At 39.1% G+C, this 24,951-nt stretch overlaps 1 protein-coding gene across 1 annotated transcript in view; it reads right to left on the reverse strand.

Moving 5' to 3' along the window:
- Positions 1-24,951, reverse strand: part of LANCL2 (LanC like glutathione S-transferase 2) — a 66,048-nt gene that overhangs the window by 32,758 nt on the left and 8,339 nt on the right. Inside the window, exon 2 of the mRNA XM_059074571.2 lies at positions 7,314-7,431. Within this exon, the coding sequence (XP_058930554.1) occupies positions 7,314-7,431 (118 nt within the window). The remainder of the gene's footprint in view (positions 1-7,313; positions 7,432-24,951) is intronic.

A 24,951-nucleotide genomic window follows, 5' to 3' on the forward strand; every position in this document is an offset into this window, starting at 1 on the left:
TCTCACAATATTTCAAACCCTCAACCAGCAAAAAAAGACTGACTCACTTAATGCTTAGATGATGGTTAGCATTTTTTAGCAATATTTTACAATTAACATATGTACATTGTTCTTTTTGGACATGATACCATTGCACAATGTACTGTAAACATAACTTTTATATGCACTGAGAAACCAAAAAATTCGTATGACTCACTTTACTGCGATACTTGCTTTATTGTGGTAGTCTGGAACTGAACCCACAACATCCCCAAGGTATGCCTGTATTTCTTTCACAGACCACATCTTTGGTGTTGTATCTAAGAATTCAGTGCCATACCAAAGGCCATCTATGTTTTTTCCTGTGTTATCTTCTAGGACTTTTATAGTCTTGAATTTTATGTTTAGGTCTATGATCCATTTTGAGCTAATTCTTTTGAAAGGTATCTAGATTCATTTGTTGCATGTGGATGCCCAGTTGCTCTAGGACCATTTGTTGAAATGACCATCTTCACTACACTGCATTGCCTTTGCTCCTTTGTCAAATATCAGTAGCTATATTTATGTGGGTCTATATCTGGGCTCTCTATTCTGTTCTATTCTTTCGCCAGTACTACACTGGTTTGGTTATAGTAGCTTATAAGTCTTATAGTCTTATAAGTCTTAAAGTCAGATAGTGTCATGTCTCCAACTTTGTTCTTTTCCTTCAATATTGGGTGGGATATTCTGGGTCTCTTTCTTCTCCATACAAACTTTAGAATCAGTTTATTGATATCCACAAAATAACCTGCTGGAATTTTTACTGGCATTGCATTGAATCTATAGATCAAGTTGGGAAGAAGTGACATCTTGACAATATTGAGTCTCCCTATCCAAGAATATGGAATATCTCTCTTTAGTTCCCCTTTGATATCTTTCATAAGAGTTTTGTAGTTTACCTCAGATAGATTCTGTATATATTTTGTTAGACTTATACCTAAGTATATTGGGGGGATGCTAATGTAAACAGTATTGTGTTTTCTACTTCAAATTTCACTTATTCATTGCTGGTATATAATAAAGCAATTGACCTTTGTATATTTACCTCATATCCTGCAACACTGCTATAACTGTTTATTAGTTCTAGGAGTTTTTTTTTTTTTAATTCTTTCTGATTTTCTACATAGAACAGCATGTGATCTGCAAAGGTAGTTTTATTTCTTCCTTTCCCATCCATACACCTTTTTTATTTCCTTTTCTTGTTTTATTACATTAGCTAGGACTTCAAGTATGATGCTGAGAGCAGTGGTGAGAGGGAACATCCTTACCTTGTTGCTGATCTTAGCAGGAAAGCTCTAAGTGTTTTACCATTAAATACAATGTACGTTTTTTTTGGTGGATGTTCTTAACGAAGTTGAAGATGTTCCTGTCTATTCATAGTTTGCTGAGATTTTTTAAACATAAATAGCCACTGGACTTTGTCAAATGCTTTTCCTGCATCTATTTATATGATGTGATTTTTTTTTCTTGTTTAATCCCACTCTACTTTCAAATATTACTGTACCACTTCATGGGTAGAGCAAGTGACTTATAATAATAAAATATTCCTAATTCCTTCCTCCTACCTTTTGTACCTTGCTGTCATTCATTTTACTTATATATAACATGAACATATAAACATATATATAAATGCATACATATAAACATATACTTAAACATATGTAATTGAACACATTATCGCTATTATTTTGAACACACATTTTGATCTGTTAGATCATCTGAGAATAAGAAAAATAAAAGTTTTTATTTCGCCTTCACTTATTCATACTCTGAAGTTCTTCCCTTTTTTAACATAGATCCAAGTATCTAACCAATACCATTTTCCTTCTCAGAAGGATTTGGCTTACCATTTCCTGAAAATCAAGTCTAATGGCAACAAATTCCCTTGATTTTTGTTTGAGAAAGCTTTTATTTCTCCTTCACTTTTAAGGATAATTTTGCAGGGTACAAAATTCTAGGATTTTTTTTTTTTTAACTCTCAATACTTTAAGTATTTCAATCCACTCTTATCTTGCTTACATTGTTGCTGAACAGAAGTCTGGTGTTAATTCTGATCCTTGCTTTTCTATAATACGGCAGTTTTTTCGTGTTCTTTCAAGATTTTTAAAAAAATTTTATTGTAATATAGGTGATTTACAATGTTGTGTTAGTTTCAGTTGTACAGCAAAGTGAATCAGTTACATCCACTCTTTTTTAGATTCTTCTCCCATATAGGCCATTACAGAGTATTAAGTAGAGTTCCCTGTGCCATACACTACGTCCTTATTAGTTATCTATTTTATATATAGTAGTGTGTATATGTCAACCCCAATCTCCCAATTTATCCCTCCCTGCCCCCTTTCCACTCTGGTAACCATAAGCTGGTTTTCTACATCTATGACTCTATTTGTTTTGTAAATAAGTTCATTTGTACCCTTTTTTTAAGATTCCGCATATAAGCAATAAGATATGTCTTTCTCTGTCTGAATTACTTCACTCAGTATGACAATCTCTAGGTCCATCCATGTTGCTGCAAAAGGCATTATTATTTCATTCTTTTTTATGGCTGAGTAATATTCCATCATACATATGTACCACATCCTCTTCATCCATTCCTCTGTCGATGGACATTTAGGTTGCTTCCATGTCCTGGCTATTGTAAATAGTGCTGCAATGAACACTGGGGAGCATGTATCTCTTCCAAGATTTTTTATCTTTGGTTATATGAAGTTTGGATATTATATGCCTAGATGCAGGTTTTTTGGTTCTTTGTTCTTTGTTTTTGGCATTTATCCTCTTTGGTAGTCTCTGAGCTTTCTGGACCTGTGGTTTAGTGTATATTAATTTGGAAAAATTCCTGGTCATTATTGCTTCAAATATTGTTTCTGATTATTTCTGTTTCTTTTCCTTCTGGTATTACCATTTCACAAGTGTTAAACCTTTTGTCATTGTCCCCTAGTTCTTGGATATTGGTTTTTTGGGTTTTGTTTTTTTTTTTCAGTTTTAGAAGTTTCTACTGCCATATCCTCAAGCTCAGTGATTCTTTCCCTAGCTGTGTCTAGTCTACTAAATGAGCCCAACAAAGGAATTCTTCATTTGTTATAGCATATTTGATTTCTAGCATTTATGTTCAACTCCTTCTTAGGATTTACATCTCTCTGCTTACATCATCCATGGGTTCTTGCATCTTGTCTACTTTTTTCATTAAATCCTTAGCATCATAGTATTTAAAAATTCCTGGTTTGGGCTTCCCTGGTGGCCCAGTGGTTGAGAGTCCGCCTGCCAATGCAGGGGACACGGGTTCGTGCCCCGGTCTGGGAAGATCCCACATGCCGCGGAGCGGCTGGGCCCGTGAGCCACGGCTACTGAGCCTGCGCATCCGGAGCCTGTGCTCCGCAATGGGAGAGGTCACAACAGGTGAGAGGCCTGCGTACTAGAAAAAAAAAAAAAAAAATTCCTGGTTTGATAATTCCAACATTCCTGCCATATCTCATTCTGGTTCTGATGTTTAGTCTCCTCAAACTGGTTTGTTTTTGCCTTTCAGTATGCCTTGTAATTTTTTAATTGAAAGGTGGACATAATATACTGAGTAAAAGAAACTGCAACAAATAGTCCTCTAGTAATGGAGTGGTAAGGAGTGGGGGAGTGGAAGCATTCTATGGTCCTATGACCAGGGCTCAGTGTTTTGATGTACATGTGCCCCTGGACCATGAACTCCACCAGTGCTTCTCAGTGTCTTCTTCCCCTTAGGTTGGACAGAATGCCTAGAGGGAGCTGGAGTTGGCTACTACCCTTCCTCCAGGTAGGTTAGTTTCTGATAAAACTCCAGTAGGCGAGGCTCTGGTAAAACAGTTTCTCCTGAAGGCTGGCCTTGTTAAGAACAGAATGCTCTAGCATATTTCAAAATGGTTCCTTTTCCCCTCCCCCAAGCAGAGGCATGAGGGGATTTTTCTCCAATATTCACAGTGAGGACCTGGGATAACTCTGAAGTTAACCTCACAAAAGTGTGGATGCCTCCCTATGATTGGGTCCTCCTCGAGTTTTTTTAACTCTCATATTTGCTCACACTGACCTTCTAGCAATTAATCAATTACAGTTTAGGCTCCTGTGGATATCTCTCCTTGTAGGTCTCTGCTCCAGTAAATTGTGATTTTCGGAATCTCCCTGTCTATTGCTATTTTTGGTGTAGCCATTTGTCATGTAACCCCACTTCTCTGATGGGTCTTAGAAAAGTTATTGATTTTTCAGTTAGTTCAGCTTTTAACATTTTCAAAATGGTGACTTCTAAACTCCTTACACGTCAGACCAGAAAACTGAAAGTTTTTCTCCAGTTTGATTTTTTTCCTTTTATGGTATTACTGTGTTTTCTGTGGTGCGGTGCCAGTTCTTTCTTCAACTCCTTGCAATTTGGTCCTCATTTCTGAAGTGATTTTGCCTTTTCCTTTAATTTCTTTTCTTAGTTCTGTCAATTCTTATTTCACATCACCTTTCTGTTGCCATCTTTTCTCTGAGTTACTTTATTTCTACATTGTGAGTATATTGCATAATTAACTTACAAAATTAATGTTGAAAGTGCTGCCCTTTTTCTCCATCTTGTAGTAGAATTTTCCTGGTGTGTTTTCTTCTGCTGTCAAAATCTGATTTTCTTTTTCCTAATATTATGTAAATAATTGTTGATTTTCTTCTTAAATTCAAAACAGATGGATTTTTCTCGATCAACTATTAACAGGAAGAGGAAAGTGGTTAGGGTAGTTGAAATCTGAAAGGCATCCTCTCCTTAGTAAGTGATGAACAGTTTAGTTAATAAATGATGACTTTTGGTAGCCAGATTTCCTTTGAGTCTCATATTCTTTCTTGTTTGAGGAGGGCCCCTATCATTGCTGTTTCTCTCCTTACCTACACCATTAGTCAGTGCCACAAGGAATGAAGCTTCTGCTTTGTAAGTTAATCCCCCCCTCTTTTTCAGAACAGTGCTTTTTTTAGAAAGTCTAAAATAAAACCTGTTCCCTGTAAACCCTAAATATCTTTTTTCTCTGCTTTGTCCAGCATTACTTGCCCACTTTGCACTTAGATATGTCCTCAAAAGATCCCCCTCAGGGTGTGTCTCACTCCTTCTGGGAATAATTACTCGTTAATTGGGAAAGTGGGGAATGGTGGGACAGATTTTGCCACCCCTGGATCCTTTGTCTTTCTTCACTGGCTCTGCCACTGTGACTTTCTATAGTCATTCTGGATGTTATTTGTTTTTCACCCCTTATTATTTGTGTATATTCTCTACCTCACTTTTTGCTAAAGGGATAAATTTGGGGTGTTTCATTTATTCTTCTTATATTGTACAGTTTTAGGAGAAAACACAGGGAGGTATGGGTCTAAGTGGATTCCACACTGCTACATGAACCCCAAAGCCCTAAATATTATTTGAAATCATTCAAACCAAATACTTCCATGATGGCTCTCTCAGTGATTCCAAAAAATGACAACAACCAGGGATTTTTAAGAAATAGTGATTCTGCGCTTCCCTGGTGGCGCAGTGGTTGAGAGTCTGCCTGCCAATGCAGGGCACACGGGTTTGTGCCCTGGCCCGGGAAGATCCCACATGCCACGGAGCGGCTGGGCCTGTGAGCCATGGCCGCTGGAGCCTGCGCTCCGCAACGGGAGAGGCCACAACAGTGAGAGGCCGGCGTAATGCAAAAAAAAAAAAAAAGTAGAAATAGTGATTCTTAGAATCCTCCTGATGTAACTGTCCTGGGGTGGAGGCTGATAATCTTTGTTTATTATAAAGCTCTCTGGATAATTCTGATGCATAGCCAATTTGGGACCTAACAATCATGGAGTTAAAACCCCTTTACAACAAGAAGAAATGCTTTAAGTAAAAGACTTTATAGGGGGAAAACTGTGCTACTAATAACTGTTATTTTTTCTTTCAAGATAACCTTATTCTCTGTATTTTACTTCAAGTTAGCCAAAACTATTTACTTTTACATTTAGGGGACTTCCCTGGTGGTCTGGTGGCTAAGACTCTGCGCTCCCAATGCAGGGAGTCTGGGTTTGACCCCTGATCAGGGAACTAGATCCCACATGCCACAACTAAGAGTTTGCGTGCTTCAACAAAGATCCTGTGTGCTGCAACTAAGACCCAATCCAGCCAAATAATACATTTTTAAAATTACATTTAGGATAAGTTTCTTTGGCTCTGTAAGAGAACTAGCTCCATGTCTGTCTGGGTATAAAAGTTTGAAAAATTCAATTCTAATGTTACTATGTACTACTGTATTGATAACAGGCAAATAATAAATAAAGCATCACATAAATGAATACGAATATAAGCATAAATAATAAAAAAGATCAGGGCCATCAAGTTTGGGTGTGCACTGCAAAAACAAGTGCCAGCTCTTGGTGACTCCAACATGTACACTTGTGTCCATACTGTTCACTGATTAAACTATAAAAACTTAGCAAGAAAAGGCTATAACAGTAGAAATGTTCATACTGCAGTCTAATCCCTCAGAACAAGGTCTGTCTCATTTCTTTTATATTCCCTTAATAGCTATGACAATATTACGGCTACATGGTGAAATAATAAGAATGTAAAGATCAGTTAAGGCAAATTAATTTTGAAATTAAGTTTTTTGATGTGAAATGTATTACTGGTTGCTTGTTTAATTATCATTATCAGAATCAAAATCAAAATCTTTATGTGTACAAATGATGTAAATGAGTACAAAAAGTAGGTTAAATCGTTCACACATATCGGGCCACAGAAATCACACAAATACATCTTCTTGCAAAGATCCAAAAGCAAATAAAAAAGCTGATCTTAACACATTTTCAAAAACAGCCATATATTAGGTCAGATAATTAATGTTACAGAAATATGACATACAAACTCATATGCCGTTCAAACTTCAGGCAGGAAGAATTTCTTTAGAAATAAAATTACAGGGCTTCCCTGGTGGCGCAGTGGTTGGGAGTCCGCCTGCCGATGCGGGGGACACGGGTTTGTGCCCCGGTCCGGGAAGATCCCGCGTGCCACAGAGCAGCTGGGCCCATGAACCATGGCCGCGGAGCCTGTGTGTCCGGAGCCTGTGCTCCGCAACGGGAGAGGCCACAACAGTGAGAGGCCCACATACCGCAAAAAACAAAAACAGAAACAAAAACCAACAAATAAAATTACAAAGCATCTCATCAATGAAGATAGCTCAAGACTTCTTTTAAAAGGTATAAACCTTTGACTTTTAAAAAGAATTCAGATCCAAGGCTTACATATCATAATCCAAAAATAAAACATATCAATTACTTATATCCCATAGTCTTACCTGTCCAACCAGTATAAGCAGAGCAATCATGTGGATCTGCTGTCTTCAGCCCTTCTTCCATTTGCTGTAGAAGATCTTTGATTTTGGTCTGGATCCGCCTTGTGAAATTATTAATAATCTGAGAACCAAAAGAAGACATAAAAGTAAACTGCACAAGAATAAGACAATGTTGTAGTAACTAACAGTCTAAGTTGTAAAAACAAACAGACAGAAATTATATTACCTGGCCCATTTCAATGTTTTATTGGTTGGAGGGAGTCTACCTTGGTTTTATAAGGTAAGTTTTAAAATGAGAGAATGCCTTATACGGACTCTAAGTCATAAGGAGAATTAGAATGCCTTATATGGACTCTAAGTCATAAGTATTGTAGAATCACAAAAAATAAGTTGCAGAAATCAAAGGAAAAAACTAAAAAACAAAAAAAGAGGAAAGAGATGTATTTGACTACACAAACATTTTAACTTCTTTAAGTTAAAAAACATGAGATGGTTTAGGGAAATATGTGCAATATAAAATATTATAAGTAAAAGACTATATAAACAATATAGAAATACACTTAAAATTATCAATGTACCTTATAAAAAGAAAAAAATCAAATGACAGGCATATGCAAAAATGGCATATGCAAAAACTCAGGCATATGCTGAGTTCAATCACTTCAGCAATTAATGAAATGCAAATAAGTACAAATACTATGGTTTGCCTATCAGATTAACAAATAATAAAAAAATTTAAAAATGTTAACTCCCAAGGCTGCCACGAGCTAAGATAACAGGTATTCTTATTCACTGCTGGTGATCTACCTCAAGGAAAATTTATCAGTATTCTTCAACATGTAGTTGACAGTGTTGTCCAGATTTTTCTGCCTTTGATGATTTTTGAAGACTCCAGTTGTTACACCAATTGCTGAGGTGTATTAAAATCTCCAGCTGTGACTGTGAAATCGTCTGTTTCTCCCTTTAATTCTGTTTTTTTTTTTTTCCTTTAGTGTACTTTTAGTTCTGTTATTTGGCATAGACATAGCTAGGAATGCTAGATCTTCCTGACAGATTTTATCATAAAGAAACATCCCTCTGTGGGACTACAGGGAAAATGTTTTCATGTTACTGGACAGTTAGGGTTTTCAGGCCAAATTTTACTGAAATTTGGGATTCTGGACTAAAAGCAACCTTAGGAATTAAGTTCCAATAGTATACACTGTAAAAGCCCTGGAGAGGTTTACTCAACCCCGGAGGGATGTGTCTACATTTCAAAGGGGATGAGAAGCTAGAGCAGGGAGACCCTTCCCAGTCATAGAACTGAAGACAAACAGGCCTGTCTTTTCACAGAGAGATTTATTTATATGCCAAAGACTTTGATATTTCCAATGAAACTCTCTCAGAAAGGGAAGGAGAGACAGTTGTCTCCTTCCCTTTTATAAAAAGCACAGAAAACTTACTTTTCTTCATTCTTTGCCTACAATACAGACTTTGTGTACGTAGGACATTTGACCTGGCTTTCACTGCCAAAGAGGTAAGACGTGAGACTCAGGGAACCACTCACTGGTTATTTTCTGTCTAGTAAATAAGAAATCTCTGACCCAGAAACCTCTTGTGTACATTCAGGAAAAAACTAATAAGTATAAATATTGAAAACCTAAACCAGGGTAATATCAACATCATGGCAATACAATACATCCCTTGTTTTTGTTTTCCCCTTTAACAACAAAAATTAGGCATCCATCCACCAACGGAAGTGCCTTCGTGTGAGCTGTGGAATGCAGCACCATACACCACAGGACCCACGTCAAATCTAGCCCACTAGAGAACTAGGTAATAAGCAGAGAGACTTCAGTACCAGCTGTAAAACCTACAGGAGACTGAATCGGTTCCAGCCCCTCAGCTACAGTCTGGGAGTGCAGGCAGAACAGTGATTTAGGCAGTCACCTTCGGATGAGATAGCCTTTGTGGAAGTCCAGATTTCCAGAGGAGAAGTACCAACACTCCATTGGAGGAAAAAGAAAAAAAAGGAGTTTGGATCCACTCAAGTGGGTAAGAGGAACAGCTTGTCTCTGCCGGCATCACCTAATGTTCAGGTATAGCATATGGCTAAATAGATGGCCCGTTATTGCTCCTGCTGGGGAAAGGGAGAGCCACTGAGTGACTGCCTGGTTTCTAAATCTTTGCAGGACTCTGCTGAAGAGACCTATTTCTCTCATTTCTCATAATGTATCCAGAGCATTACAGAGGGAGTCCAGCCCTGGGGAGAGGGAGCAAGTCAGAGAGCAGCATATAAGATTCCCAGGGCATTAAAGGAATGTAGTTCCTGCTGGTCCATTTTGGACTCTACCAGGAACATGAAAAATCAAGAAGACATGACATCACCAAAAGATCACAATAATCTTCCAGTGACCAAACATAAAGACATGAAAATCTAATATTTACACAATAAAGAATTCAAAATAGCTGTTTTAAGGAAACTCAATGAGCTATAAAACACAGAAAGACAATTCAATGAAATAAAAAAAACAGTGTGTGATGAAAATGAGAAATTTAACAAAGAAATAGAAATCACTGAAAAAAAAAACAAATAGAAATTCTGGAGCTTAAGAATTTAATGAATGAATTGAAAAATGCAACAGAGACCATCAAAAGCAGGAGATCAAATAGAAGACAGAATCAACAATATAGATAGGAACTAAGAAAGAACCCAGTCTGAAGAGAAAAAAGAAAAAAGAATAAAAAAGAGTGAAGAAAGCCTACATGATCTATGAGACATCCTCAAAAAGCCAATAGCCAAATCATTAGAGTTCCAGAAGGAAAAGTGAGGGAGAAAGGGGGCAGAAAACTTATTTAAAGAAATAACGGCTGAGAACTTTCCAAACCTGGGAAGAGATTTGGACATCAAGTTCATGTAGCTAATAAACAGATTACCCCATTACTTCAACCCAAAATGTCCTTCTCCAAGACACATTGTAATAAACCTATCAAAAATCAAACACAAAAAGAGAAACCTAAAGACAGCAAGAGAAAAAGAAGACTGTAACCTATAAAGGAACCTCCAATGGGACATCAGTGAATTTCTCAGCAGAAATCTTACAGGCCAGGAGAGAGTGGGATGATATATTCAAAGTGATGAAAACAAAAAATAAAAAAATTTTAAAATAAAAAATACTCCGTTTGGGGACTCCATGTGGGGACTTCCCTGGCGGTCCAGTGGTTAAGACTCTGTGCTTCCACTGCAGGGGGCACAGGTTCGATCCTTGATCATGGAACTAAGATCCTGCATGCCGTGCGGTGCAGCCAAAAAATTTTAAAAAACAGAAACAGAAACAAAAAACTCCCTGTGGCAAAGTTATCCTTCCGGAATGAAGGAGAAATAAAGACTTCCCCAGACAAAGGCTGAGGTAATTCATCATCACTAGATCTGTCTAACAAGGAATGCTGAAGGAAGTTCTTCAAGCCAAAATGAGCGGAGGCTAACTAGTAATGTGAAACATAAAAAATACACTGATCAAGATAAATATAAAATCAAATTCAGAACACTGCAATATGATGGTGTGTTAACACTTAACACTAGTATAAAGATTAGAACTAGAATATCAAAAGTAACTATAGCTACTATAATTTGCTGATGAACATACAATATAGAAAGAGGCAAACTGTGACATAAAAAACCATAAAAGGTGGAAGAGTAAAAGGGTAGATGTTTTCTATGAGATTAAAATTAAGCTGTTATCATAGTAAAATAGACTGGTATAGCTATAAGATGTTTTATGTATCTCATGAAAATCACAAAGCAAAAAATGTGAGTAGACTCCCAAAAGATAAAGACGAGGGAATCAGAAGCATACAACGGTGGGAAATCACCAATTCACAAAGGAATCCAGCAAGAGTCACAAAGGAACAAGAAAACTACAAAACAGCCAGAAAGCAATTAAAAAGACGGCACTAGTAAGTTCTTACACATCCATAATCACTCTAAATATAAGTAGATTGAACTTCTAATCAAAAGGCAAAGAATGGCTGGATGAATTAAAATCAAAACCCAACCATATGCTGCCTACAAAAGACTCACTTCAGCTTTAAGAACACACACAGCTCAAAGTGAAAGGATGGAAAAAGACATTCCACAAAGTGGAAACCAAAAGAAAGCAGGGGTAGCTGTATTTATATTAGACAAAATGACCTTAAGTAAAAAAATCACATGAAACAAAGGTCATTATATAAAGATACAGGGGTCAACTCCTCTGAAAAAGACATTAACAATCGGAAATACATATGCACTCAAAACCAGAGCAACTAAATATATTAAGCAAATAATACCAGAGCTAAAGGGAGAAACAGACAACAATACAACAATAGTAGAGGACTTCGATACCACACTGTCAGCAATGGGTAGGTCATCCAGTTAGAAAATCACTAAGGAAACACTGGACTTGAACCATACGTTAGACCAAATGAACCCAATAGACATATACAAGACGTTCAATCCAACAACAGAATATACATTCTTCTCAAGTACACACAATATTCTTAAGGATAGATCATATGACAGGGCACAGAACAGGTCTTAAACAAATTTAGAAGAGTGAAATCATACCAAGTATCTTTACTGACACTGGTATAAAAATGGAAATCAACAAGAGGAAATTGGAAAATCCACATATATGAGGAAATTGAACAACATACTCCCAGACAACCAATGAGTCAAAGAAATCAAAAGGGAAATCAAACAATATCTTGAAACAAATGAAAACAGAAACACAACATTACCAAAACTATAGGACGCTGCAAAAGCAGTTCTAAGAGGGAAGTTGATAGTGATAAATACCTACAGTAAGGAAAAAAGAGATCTTAAATAAATAAATAACTAGCTTTATACCTCAAGGAACTAGAAAAAGAATAAACCAAGCTCAAAGTTAGCAGAAAAAAGGAAATAACAAAGATCACAGCAAAAATACATGAAATAGAAACTAGAGAAATAATAGAAAAGATTAACAAAACTAAGAGCTGTTTTTAATTAGTTAATTAATTTATTTTAAATATTCATTTATTTATTTGGCTGCACCAGGTCTTAGTTGCGACATGCAGGATCTTCGTTGCAGCATGTGGGATCTTTAGTTGCGGCATGTGGGCTCTTTTAGTTGCGGCATGCAGGACCTAGTTCCCCGACCAGGAATTGAACCTGGGCCCCTGCATTGGGAGCATGGAGTCTTAACCACTGGACCACCAGGGAAGTCCCTAAGAGCTTTTTTAAAAAAATTGACAAACCCTTTAGCTAAACTAAGAAAAAGAGAAGACTCGGTAAATAAAAACAGAAACTAAAGAAGATATATTACAAGTGATACCACAGAAATACAGTTGACCCTTGAACAGCACGGATCTGAAATGAACGGGTCCACTTATATGCAGATACTTTTCAGTAGTAAATACTACACTGCTACATGGTCCATGGTTGGTTGAATTCAGGGATGTGGAAGACTCAAGAATATGAAGGGCTGACTGTTATGCAGATTAACCCATATGCCAACAAAACGGGATTACCTAGAAAATATGGATAAATTCCTAGAAACATACAACTAACCAAGGCCAAATCAGAAATAGTGGTCCAGTGGTGGTCCCTGGTGGTCCAGTGGCTAAGACTCTGTGCTCCCAATGCAGGGAGCCCAGGTTTGATCCCTGGTCGAGGAACTACATCCCACACTCATGCCGCAACTAAGAGTTCGCATGCTGCAACTAAAGGTCCCACGTGCCGCAACTAAGACCCAGCTCAGCCAAATAAATAAATAAATATCTTTAAAAAGGAATAAATAGAAAGTACGAGTAAACCAATAATGTATAAGGAGATTGAATCAATAATACAAAACATCCCACAAAAGAAAACCCCAGACAAGATGGGTTCACTGATGAATTCTATGAAACATTTAAAGAATAATTAGCACCCTACCTTTTTCAAACTTTTTCAAAAAATTGAAGAGGGAACACTCCCAAATACAAGACCAGCATTACCCTGCTACCAAAGCCAGATAAGGACACTATGTGAAACAAAAACTACACACCAATATCCCTGGTGAACACGAATGCAAAAATTCTCAACAAGATATTAGCAAAATGAATTCAAAAACACACTAAAAGGATCTTACACCATGATCAAGTGGGATTTTCCCCTGGGATACAAAGATGGTTCAATATATGCAAATCAATAAATGTGACACATCACATTAATAGAAGAAGAGATGAAAATCACATGATCCCCTCAATAGATGCAGAAAAAGCATTTGACAAAATACAACATCCTTTCACGATAAAACTCTCAGCAAATTGGGAATAGAAGAACACCTTAACATAATAAAGGCCATATACTTACTACATGGTTATAGCTAACTTCATACTCAATGGTGAAAGGTTGAAAGCTTTTCCACTACGATCAGGACCAAGACAAGGGTGCCACTCTAAGCACTCTTGTTCAACACAGTACTGGAAATCCTGGCTAGAACAATCAGGCAAGATGAAGAAATAAAAGGCATCCAAATCGGAAAGGAAGAAGTAAAACTGTTTATATTTACCTATATGATCTTATATCCAGAAAAGCCTATAGACCCAACCAAAAAACTGACAGAACTAACCAATAAATTCAGTACAGCTGCAGGATATAAAATCAATATATAGAAATCAGTTGTTTCTATACACTAACAACAAACTATCCAGAAAAAGAAATAAAACAGTCTCACCACAATAGCATCAAAAACAACAAAATACTTAGGAATACATTTTACCAAAGAGGTGAAAGAGCTGTACTCTGAAAACTGTTAAGACTCTGATGAAAGAAAGTGAAGAGGTAAACAAATGGAAAGATATCCTGTTTTCATGGATCAGAAGAATTAACATGTACTGCTGTTATGTGTCAAAGAGGATAGCTGTCTGATTCTCCATCCAACTGTTTAATAACTTTTAGACTCCAAGTTAGTAATTTAAGCCTCCTGTGTCTTGACCTTTGGTTTCCACCATTAATCAAAGAGATACAGAGTAATTTTCACGAGAAGAAAAAAAACCAGAGTACTACCACTTCATTACCTGGTGTGGCAGAACCCATAAGGTAGTACCTAGCCCACACTTATTGCAGACACCCTTCTTCCTTATTATCAGAATCCTGATTAGATTCACAGCAGCAATGCATCCAACCCCAGAAGAGCTACTTGCTTTCCCAGACTGCCTTATGACCAGCGGCAGCCATAAGATACAGTTCTAACCAGTGAGATATAAGTGCAAGTCTTCTAAGGGATCTTGGAAGGTTCTCATTTTTCTTGATAAAAGAGAAAGATACAGCTGGTACTCCCTTCTTTTTTTTCTCCCTTTGTCCTATTGTAAAATTGGACAAGAGATCTGGGACTAGAGCAGCCATCTTATACTGTAACACAAAAAATATGAGAGAAAGACCAACATAACTGCAGAAATCCTGAAATGAATCAACACCAAGAGTTGCCTACTTCTGGACTTCCCGCTATACAGGAAAAATGATCTAACTAAGATACTTCCAAGTTGAATCTTCTGTTTATTGTAGCTGAATGCAGGCCTAACACATTCATGTACAATTTTAGCTCTGGCATGATAACTTTATTCCAAAGCATATGCTTTATTCCTCATAAATGACACTGGAGTATAGTTCTAAGGCTTACGATTACTCACTCTAATTCCTTTTTTAATACTTGCCAAAATTCCATTGTGAAAATAATTTCTATGCCTTTGCTTTAAGGCATCTTTTCTAGTTCCTGATTTTCTTAACTCTGTCATCAAAGAGATTTCTAATTCGTTGATGTTGGAACCCAAGTCTCAAGAACAAAGAAAAAAAATTATTATGATGTAATTCTATTTGGAGAAATTTTAACTGGTTCATCTCATTTAATAATGGTATTATTATAAAGATAATTAATAATTATTGAGCACTTCACCATATGCCTAGCACTAAGTGCTCTATGTGACATTTCAATTAATGTTCACATTACTGAATGATTCTGTTTTTTAGGTGAGCAACCTGAGGCCAGCCCAAGGCGTCACGTGAGACAACAAGGGACCGAGCTCTTGGAGCTGTAGCTAGACTGTCTAATTCGAAAGTTCCTGGGCCTCCCTATGCTGAGCCCTTGTTGTGAAAATCTTTGCTTGATTCCCTATTTACAGTTTACCTTTAGATTTTTGAAAGGCTTACTACAGCTTTCACTCAATCACACCATATGAATACAATACACATCTTCCACAAAGCACAGAAACAGAACGAGTAGCTAAAGAATTTGGGAGGTTTTTCTCTGACTCAAAGATTAATTTTTCGTAAGTGCGCTGCAATTAGAAAGAAAATATTCTTTTCCTACATACTAGGCAATTTTCCCAAACAAGGATGCCCCAAAGTGCTATAAAGCAAAACGATGTTGGTGTTTCTAATACTTAATATTTTTCTGTATTTTTTTTAATGAAAGCTGTGTTTGAGGAAATACAACCCTAAAATACAAAAATACAGAAATCTTTAAAAAGATTGATCATTAACTTTAAAATTCATGATCTTAACTTCAAATAGAGGAGAGTGGAAACTCTCAAAATAGAGGTGTTTAACATGCACAAATAAATAACTCCTAAAGAAAAAGGTAATGTTTGGAACAGGTATTTGTGAACCAAATTTCTGAGTTTGAATAATGCACCAGGAGAGCTTTTGAATAAAATCATTTATTATACTCCTCACATAGGTGGGCACTTGTGACACTCCATCTAATTCAATCCTGACAACCCTATAACAACATTATCATCCCCGTGTTATAGACAAACTAAAGCTAACAATGACTTGTCTGCATTTTTAAAGATAATAAAAATAGCTTTTTAACCCACATTTTGTGTATGTGCGATACACAGATTATACACTCCAGAATATGTGCAAATATATAGATACCAGTAATTACAAGTATATGTATATACAGGCACATATATATATATATATACATTAGCAAGTAATTCTTTCATAGGAAAGGTTTTAACAAATCCTTTTAATCCAGGGCACAGGCTGAGGAAAGTATATTTTGTAATCTCAGATCTCCCAGGGGAAGATGCTCTGTGACAGTTTACACATATGACGTAGGTGGGCTTGGTTTTCTAACACTTTATTTTCAAACAAAAATGAATAAACAGAAGTACCCCAATCATTACCTCAAAGTGAATTACTAAAGGAGAAAAGGGGGGAAAAGTTGTATGTTTTGACAGTAAAGAATTAGATGGTGGGGGAACGTCTACCCTCACTAGCAGTATTTTCAATAAACAGAAGAAAGATCATTACCTATACTAAATGTGTGTCAAGGAAATGCTGTTTGCTTAGATGTCTGAAAATAGTTCATTCTTTTAAAAATAGGTATATATTTACATAATCCGGCCCGTTTCTGTTTTTCTTGTTTCAAACTCAGTAACACTATTAATAGAAAATATTCTAGACTACATATCCTAAACACACACATCTGTCCAATTCTGATGTACTTATTTTGTGTCATAAAACTTAACTGATAATCTGCTGTGTATACTCTCTAGGAGATATATATATCATAACCACAAAAGAAGTTTATAATTGCCATAAAGAACCAAGGACAACTGTTTAGTAATGGTATATTAATAAACTGATTACAAGGGCTCAAAGCATACACAATTATAGTTGACATAAGGTTAATAGGACTTCGTGGTCAAATTACATTTATTTTTGGAAAGCTCTCCGTGAAAAACTAGGTTTCATTTTTGATTAAACAATTGTTGCATGGTATTAGCTAAAATCTAGGGAAGAGAAACATTTTCTGAAAAGGAAACTCAGTTTCTTATATTCAATTCTATTCAAGTAAAATTGGCTCAAACCTATTCTGGCCCTAGCAGACTCCTAGGTGGCCACCCTACAGAATATAGGCCTCACCTGGGACACCCATGAAGTGTATTACACAGTCTTATATTAGGTTAGAAGACTGTCTAGAGGACCTAGGTCATGACTCATATGACATTCTAGATACAGAAGAGATTTTAAAGATAAAATGATGCTATTAAATATATAAAAATGATTCTAAAAAAAAAGTATTTTATTTCAGTACATTTATTCATTCAACATTCACTGAGTATCTATTCTGTCCTAGCTCAGCATCAAGTGTGGCGATAGTTTTTAAAATAATAATAATAATTCAAGCATAGGTAAGAAAAAATTCCTGTCTCAAAGAGTAGAGTCAAGTGGGGAAGAGAAACAAAAATGAATCACAGTCAGCCCTCACTAACCATGGATTAAACCTTCAGAGCTCCTGTTTGGGGGTTCAAGCATAAGCATGCGAATCTGAAGATCTATGTCATGATATACAACAATTTTCAATTTTGCTGAGGCCCCGATAAAAAGAGCATGAGTTGACAGAACTGTGGGCAGAGAGTTTAGCTGACTCGCCAACACCCAATAATCCTTTTTCACCTTCCCCACCATCAGCAGGCGTGTTAGTGTTCCCACTGCAGAGACGTGAGGGAGGAAAGTATGGTACGGAATTTAGAAATCTCAGAACATACCCACATGAATACTGCATGTTTGCCTATATTTTCCTCAGAAGGAAAAGGCACAAGAATAAGCATTTCTCTAAGAAGGAGAAAGTCAAGGATATGCAATACTTTTTTATATTCTACTAAAGATATAAACTTTTAAGCAATTTTTTTTTTTTTTTGCGGTACGCGGGCCTCTCACTGTTGTGGCCTCTCCCGTTGCGGAGCACAGGCTCCGGACGCGCAGGCTCAGCGGCCATGGCTCACGGGCTTAGTTGCTCCGCGGCATGTGGGATCTTCCCGGACCAGGGCACGAACCCGTGTCTCCTGCATCGGCAGGCGGACTCTCAACCACTGCGCCACCAGGGAAGCCCGTAAGCAATTTTTCATTATCACATTGTATGGTATAGTGACAAAAAATAGGATACATAATAATGCTAATAGCTATCATTAACTGCTATTAACTGAACTCTTAAAACTACTCACCTATACATTAGTAACTATGTGTAACAAGGTACTAATTGTATCAGTGTTAGGCACCCTTTTGGGTGCTCTAAATGTATTAACTTAAACACCATAACAACCTATAGAGGAATGGGTTACTCTACAACTATATTATTATCAACTTCCAACCAATAGATTATATTAAGAACTTCAATTACCTTTTCAACTTAACCCTTTACTACAAGCTGATAAGATAAATGCGATTATCCTATGTTAATGGGCATTGTTCTAAGTGTTTAAATGCATTAATTAAATAGTCATAACCTATTAGGAAGGTACTGTCATTGCCCAAATTACTTGCCCAAAGGCTATGGCTAATAAGTGGCAGAAAAGTAGGAGTCACACCCAGGTCTATCCAAGTCCTCACCTGCTCTATACTCCACATGTTATTCCCAACCGATTGGAAATGCTGATTTGCAATATTTGTGTAGTCTCCCCTACATAATCTTCCCCTTATGCTTTGATGTCAATATCTTTCCGTATCAGGAAGTGGAAACTCGCTGGAGGTTAAAATTAAAAGAAAATTCAACAAGCTGTAGAGCAGTGCTCCTCCAATATAATGGGCATATGGACTGCCCGGCCTGGGAATTTGGTTAAATGCAGGTTCTGGTTCTTTAGGCGTACGGCGGAAGCCACATCTTCTAGCAGGCATTCAGGAAAGGCTGATGTTTTGGGTCCACAAATGTCACTTTGATGAGAAAAGCTGTAGAGTATATTCCCTCCCTCACCCCCATTTTAGCTCATCTGAATGAAAGAAAATTTATGGGGTCGGCCAAAAAGTTCGTTCGGGTTCTTCCGGAAGATGTTACAGAAAAACCCGAACGAACTTTTTGGCCGAGCCAATATATTTTCTGGGCAACTGAAAAGTGCTATTTCCTTATGCTTCCATGATATATTATGACATTCAACAAATTTTGAAGTGAAGAGCAAAAATATAGAAAATTAAGTGAAAAAGTATAAAATGAAGAGTTTCCAACAGCTCAAGATAATGTCAAGTTACAGATTCCAAGTAAAAATTCTCTTTATCTTCACTTTTGTATGGAAAAAATTTTTAAATCCTTAGGACCCATTAAGTCCTTTAGAATTGGCTCCAATCTACCTTTTCAGCCCCATTACCACCCAATGTTGTTCACGCTCCCTCCTCTGCAGTCAGGCTCTACTCCTTGCCTTTCCCTTCAGGCGGCGCTCCCCCTTAGCCGGCCAAAGCCCCGCTGTTAGATTCATCAGCAGAAGCCACTGGACTGAGGTGGCTCCAAAGCCCTGGCAGGGTGGTAAGCAAACCAAAACCGGAGCCTGTAGATGCCTCAAAGGTTATGAAATCAAAACACCAAGGACAACCAACCACAAACAGCTAGGCTTTAAGCTATAGCCAATCAAGATGTCCTTGGGGCTTCCCTGGTGGCGCAGCGGTTGAGAGTCCGCCTGCCGATGCAGGAGACATGGGTTCGTGCCCCGGTCCGGGAGGATCCCACGTGCCGCGGAGCGGCTGGGCCCGTGAGCCGTGGCCGCTGAGCCTGCGCGTCCGGAGCCTGTGCTCCGCAACGGGAGAGGCCACGGCAGTGAGAGGCCCGCATACAGGAAAAAAAAAAAAGAATGTCCTTGCTTTGCTTCCACACTTCTTCTACAGAGTTGACCCTTAAAGAAGACAGGTTTGAACTGCTTGGGTCCACCAGCACGGGGATTTTTTTCAACAGTGAATACTATAGTACCACACAATCCCTAGTTGGTTGAATCGACGGATTCCAGGAACCACAGATATGCAAGAAATTCAGTACAGAGGAACGACCTATTCAGAATTAAGTTATGGGGACATTCGACTGTTCAGAGGGTCAGTGCCCCTAACCCCCTCACTGTTCCCCTGGCTCGTCGGAAAAATGCTCCAACCACTTCCAGTTTGGCACTGCCTGATTCAAATCCATTTGTGCTCACTAAACTCTTAACATTTGTAATATGCCTCAGTTTATCTTTTGACAGTTCCGCTGTCAGAAGAGGAAATCGAAGGAGACCCTTGACAGCCCCCAGGAGGTCCCCTCATTAAAACAGGCCATTTAATGAGACGACTTATTTTGCAAACAAATTAGCCTTACTTTGATTATCTTTCATAGAAATGAGGATGATTGTAGAGAAAAAAAATTATGTTTCAGTAGAAAATTGTAACACAAACATGTGCATATAAGATTTTAGTCCTGTTCATTGTTTTTGAGGTTTGCTATACACCTGTAAACTGGACTGGATCCTGAATTCTTCTAGCTTCTTCAAATACCTGGCTATGACTCTCAAACTATCAATAATATTTCCAGTTTTCTCCCACCTTTCTGATCTGGAATCACTAAGAACAAAGATTGCCCTTGAACTTCCTTGAAGGGCCCATACCAGCTCCTCCTCAAACCCAGATGGAAGCCAAATTTCAGGACCTCGAACCTTAGATCCACATCCCTCAACTAAAAAGGGCTCCTCCAGACTCTGGGAACTGCACACCAGGTGGAGATCTAAAGTGAAAATGACCAGGGAGGTTCCTCCCCAGAAGCAGATGGCATCTCCCAAGATCCCAGAACAAGATCTTCACCTCCAATATAAAAACCTTTATTCCTTTTGCCACTTCACTACTTGCTTTTTCTCTCTGCTAATGCACGAGAAGATAATGCTCCTTAGCTCTGGCAACTATCACTAAATCTACTGCCAAGGCCATAGCTGCACAACAAAAGTCACTAGGGGACGGCTTAAAGATGGCGGAAGAGTAAGACGCGGAGATCTCCTTCCTCCTCACAGAGACATCAGAAATACATCTACACGTGGAGCTTCTCCTGTAGAGCACCCACCGAACGCTGGCAGAGGACCTCGGACCTCCAAAAAGGCAAGAAACTCCCCACATATCTGGGTAGGGCAAAAGAAAAAAGAATAAACAGGGACAAAAGAATAGGGACGGGACCTACGCCAGTGGGAGGGAGCCGAGAAGGAGGAAAGACTCCCACACACTAGAGGCCCCTTCGCGGGCGGAGACTGCGGGCGCCGGAGGGGGAAGCTCTGGAGCCGCGGAGGAGAGCGCAGCCACAGGGGTGCGGAGGGCAAAGCGGAGAGATTCCCGCAGAGGATCGGTGCCGACCGGCGCTCACCAGCCCGAGAGGCTTGTCTGCTCGCCCGCCGGGGCGGGCGGGGCCGGGAGCTGAGGCTCGGGCTTCAGTCGGATCCCGGGGAAAGGGCTGGAGTTGGCAGAGTGAAGACAGCTTGAAGGGGGCTAGTGCGCCACGGCTGGCCGGGAGGGAGTTCGGGAGAAGTCTGGAGCTGCCGAAGAGGCAAGAGACCTTTTCCTCCCCCTTTGCTGCCTGGGCGCGAGGAGAGGGGATTAAGTGCGCCGCTTAAAGGAGCCCTAGAACCGGGCGCGGAGCTGCCGAAGAGACAAGAGACTTTTTCTTGCCTCTTTGCTTCCTCGGGTGTGAGGTGAGGGGATTAAGAGCACCGCGTAGAGGAGCTCCAGAAACGGGCGCGAGCCGCGGCTGTCGGCACGGACAGTAGAGACGGGTGTCGGACGCTAAGGTTGCTGCTGCCACCACCAAGAGGCCTGTGTGTGAGCACAGGTCACTCTCCACACCGGCCCTCCCGGGAGGGAGGCAGTCCGCCACTGCCGGGGTCCCGGGATCCAGGGACAGCTTCCCCGGGAGAACGCACGGCGCGCCTTGGGCCTGTGCAGCGTCACGTCGGCCTCTGACGTCGCGGACTCGCCCCGCCCCGTGCCACTCCCTCCCCCCAGCCTGAGTGAGCTGGAGCCCCCGAATCAACTGCTCCTTTAACATCGTCCTGTCTGAGCGAAGGGCAGTCGCCCTCGGACAACCTACACGCAGAGGCGGGACCAAGTCCAAAGCTGAACCCCAGGAGCTGTGCGAACAGAGAGGAGAGGGGGAGATCTCTCCCAACAGCCTCAGAAGCGGCGGATTAAAGCTCCACAATCAACTTGAAGTGCCCTGCATCTGTTGAAAACCTGAATAGACAACGAATCATCCCAAGTTGAGGAGGTGGACTTTGGGAGCAAGATATACTATTATTTTCCCCTTTTTTTTCTTTTTGTGGGTGTGTATGTGTGTGCTGCTGTGTGAGATTTTGTCTGTATAGCTTTGCTTGCACCATTTGTCCTAGGGTTAGACCGACCCATTTTTCTGTTTTTTTTTTTTTTTTTTTTTTTTTTTGTTTGTTTGTTTTTTAAAAGGAAATTTTTCTTCTTAATAATTATTTTTTATTTTAATAACTATACTTTATACTACTCTGTCTTCTCCCTTTCTTTCTTCCTTTCTTCCCTCCTTCCCTCCTTTCTTCCTTCCTTCCCCCTTCTTTCCTCCCTTCCTCTCTTCCTTCCTCCCTTTCTTCCTCTGCACCTTCCGTCCTTGCTTTCTTGCTTCCTTCCTTCATTCTTCCTTCCTTTCTTCCTTCCTTCCCTCCCTCCCTCCTTCCTTCCTTTTCTTTCCTCTCTATTTATTCTACCTTTTATTTTGAGCCGTGTGGATTAAAGGTTCTTGGCGCCCCAGCCAGGCACCAGGGCGGTGTCCCTGAGGTGGGAGAACCAACCTCAAGACACTAGTCCACAAGAGACCTCCGAGCTCCACGTAATATCAGACGGCGAAAATCTCCCAGAGACCTCCATCTCAACACCAAGACCCAGCTTCACTCAAGGACCAGCAAAGAACAGTGCTGGACACCCTATCCCCAACAAAGAGCAAGACAGGTCTACAGCCCCATCCATTAGCAGAGAGACTGCCTAAAATCATAATAAGGTTACCAACATCCCCAAACACACCACCAGACGAGGACCTGCCCACCAGAAGGACAAGATCCAGCCTCATCCACCAGAACAGAGGCACTAGTCCCCCCAACCAGGGAATCTACTCAACCCACTGAACCAACCTTAGCCACTGGGGACAGCCACCAAAAACAACAGGAACTACGAACCTGCAGCGTGCAAAAAGGAGACCTCAAACACAGTAAGATAAGCGAAATGAGAAGACAGAAAAACACACAACAGATGAAGGAGCAAGATAAAAACACACCAGACCTAACAGATGAAGAGGTAATAGCCAATCTACCTGAAAGAGAATTTAGAATAATGATGGTGAAGATGATGCAAAATCTTGGAAATAGAATAGACAATTTGCAAGAAACAGTTAACAGGGACCTAGAAGAAATAAAGAGGAAGCAAGCAACGATGAGCAACACAATAAATGAAATTAAAAATACTCTAGATGGGATCAATAGCAGAATAACTGAGGCAGAAGGACGGATAAGTGACCTGGAAGATAAAATAGTGGAAATAACTACTGCAGAGCAGAAGAAAGAAAAAAGAATGAAAAGAACTGAGGACAGTCTCAGAGACCTCTGGGACAACATTAAACGCACCAACATTCGAATTATAGGGGTCCCAGAAGAAGAAGAGAAAAAGAAAGGGACTGAGAAAATATTTGAAGAGATTATAGTTGAAAACTTCCCTAATATAGGAAAGGAAATAGTCAATCAAGTCCAGGAAGCACAGAGAGTTCCATACAGGATAAACCCAAAGAGAAACACGCCACGACACATAATAATCAAACTGTCAAAAATTAAATACAAAGAAAACATATTAAAAGCAGCAAGGGAAAAACAACAAATAACACACAAGGGAATCCCCATAAGATTAACATCTGATCATTCAGCAGAAACTCTACAAGCCAGAAGGGAGTGGCAGGACATATTTAAAGTGATGAAGGAAAAAAACCTACAACCAAGATTACTCTACCCAGCAAGGATCTCATTCAGATTTGATGGAGAAATTAAAACCTTTACAGACAAGCAAAAACTGAGAGAGTTCAGCACCACCAAACCAGCTCTACAACAAATCCTAAAGGAACTTCTCTAGGCAAGAAACACAAGAGAAGGAAAAGACCTACAAGAACAACCCGAAACAAGTAAATGGTAATAGGAACATACATATCGATAATTACCTTAAATGTAAATGGATTAAATGCTCCCACCAAAAGACACAGACTGGCTGAATGGATACAAAAACAAGACCCATATATATGCTGTCTACAAGAGACCCACTTCAGACCTAGGGACACATACAGACTGAAAGTAAGGGGATGGAAAAAGATATTCCATGCAAATGGAAATCAGAAGAAAGCTGGAGTAGCAATTCTCATATCAGACAAAATAGACTTTAAAATAAAGACTATTACAAGAGACAAAGAAGGACACTACATAATGATCAAGGGATCGATCCATGAAGAAGATATAACAATTGTAAATATTTATGCACCCAACATAGGAGCACCTCAATACATAAGGCAAATACTAACAGCCTTAAAAGGGGAAATCGACAGCAACACCATTATAATGGGGGACTTTAACACCCCACTTTCACCAATGGACAGATCATCCAAAATGAAAATAAATAAGGAAACACAAGCTTTAAATGATACATTACACAAGATGGACTTAATTGATATTTATAGGACATTCCATCCAAAAACAACAGAATACACATTTTTCTCAAGTGCTCATGGAACATTCTCCAGGATTGATCATATATTGGGTCACAAATCTAGCCTTGGCAAATTTAAGAAAATTGAAATCGTATCAAGTATCTTTTCCGACCACAACGCTATGA

Source organism: Kogia breviceps, chromosome 9 (assembly GCF_026419965.1).
Source record: "Kogia breviceps isolate mKogBre1 chromosome 9, mKogBre1 haplotype 1, whole genome shotgun sequence".
NCBI classification, from domain to species: Eukaryota; Metazoa; Chordata; class Mammalia; order Artiodactyla; family Physeteridae; genus Kogia; species Kogia breviceps.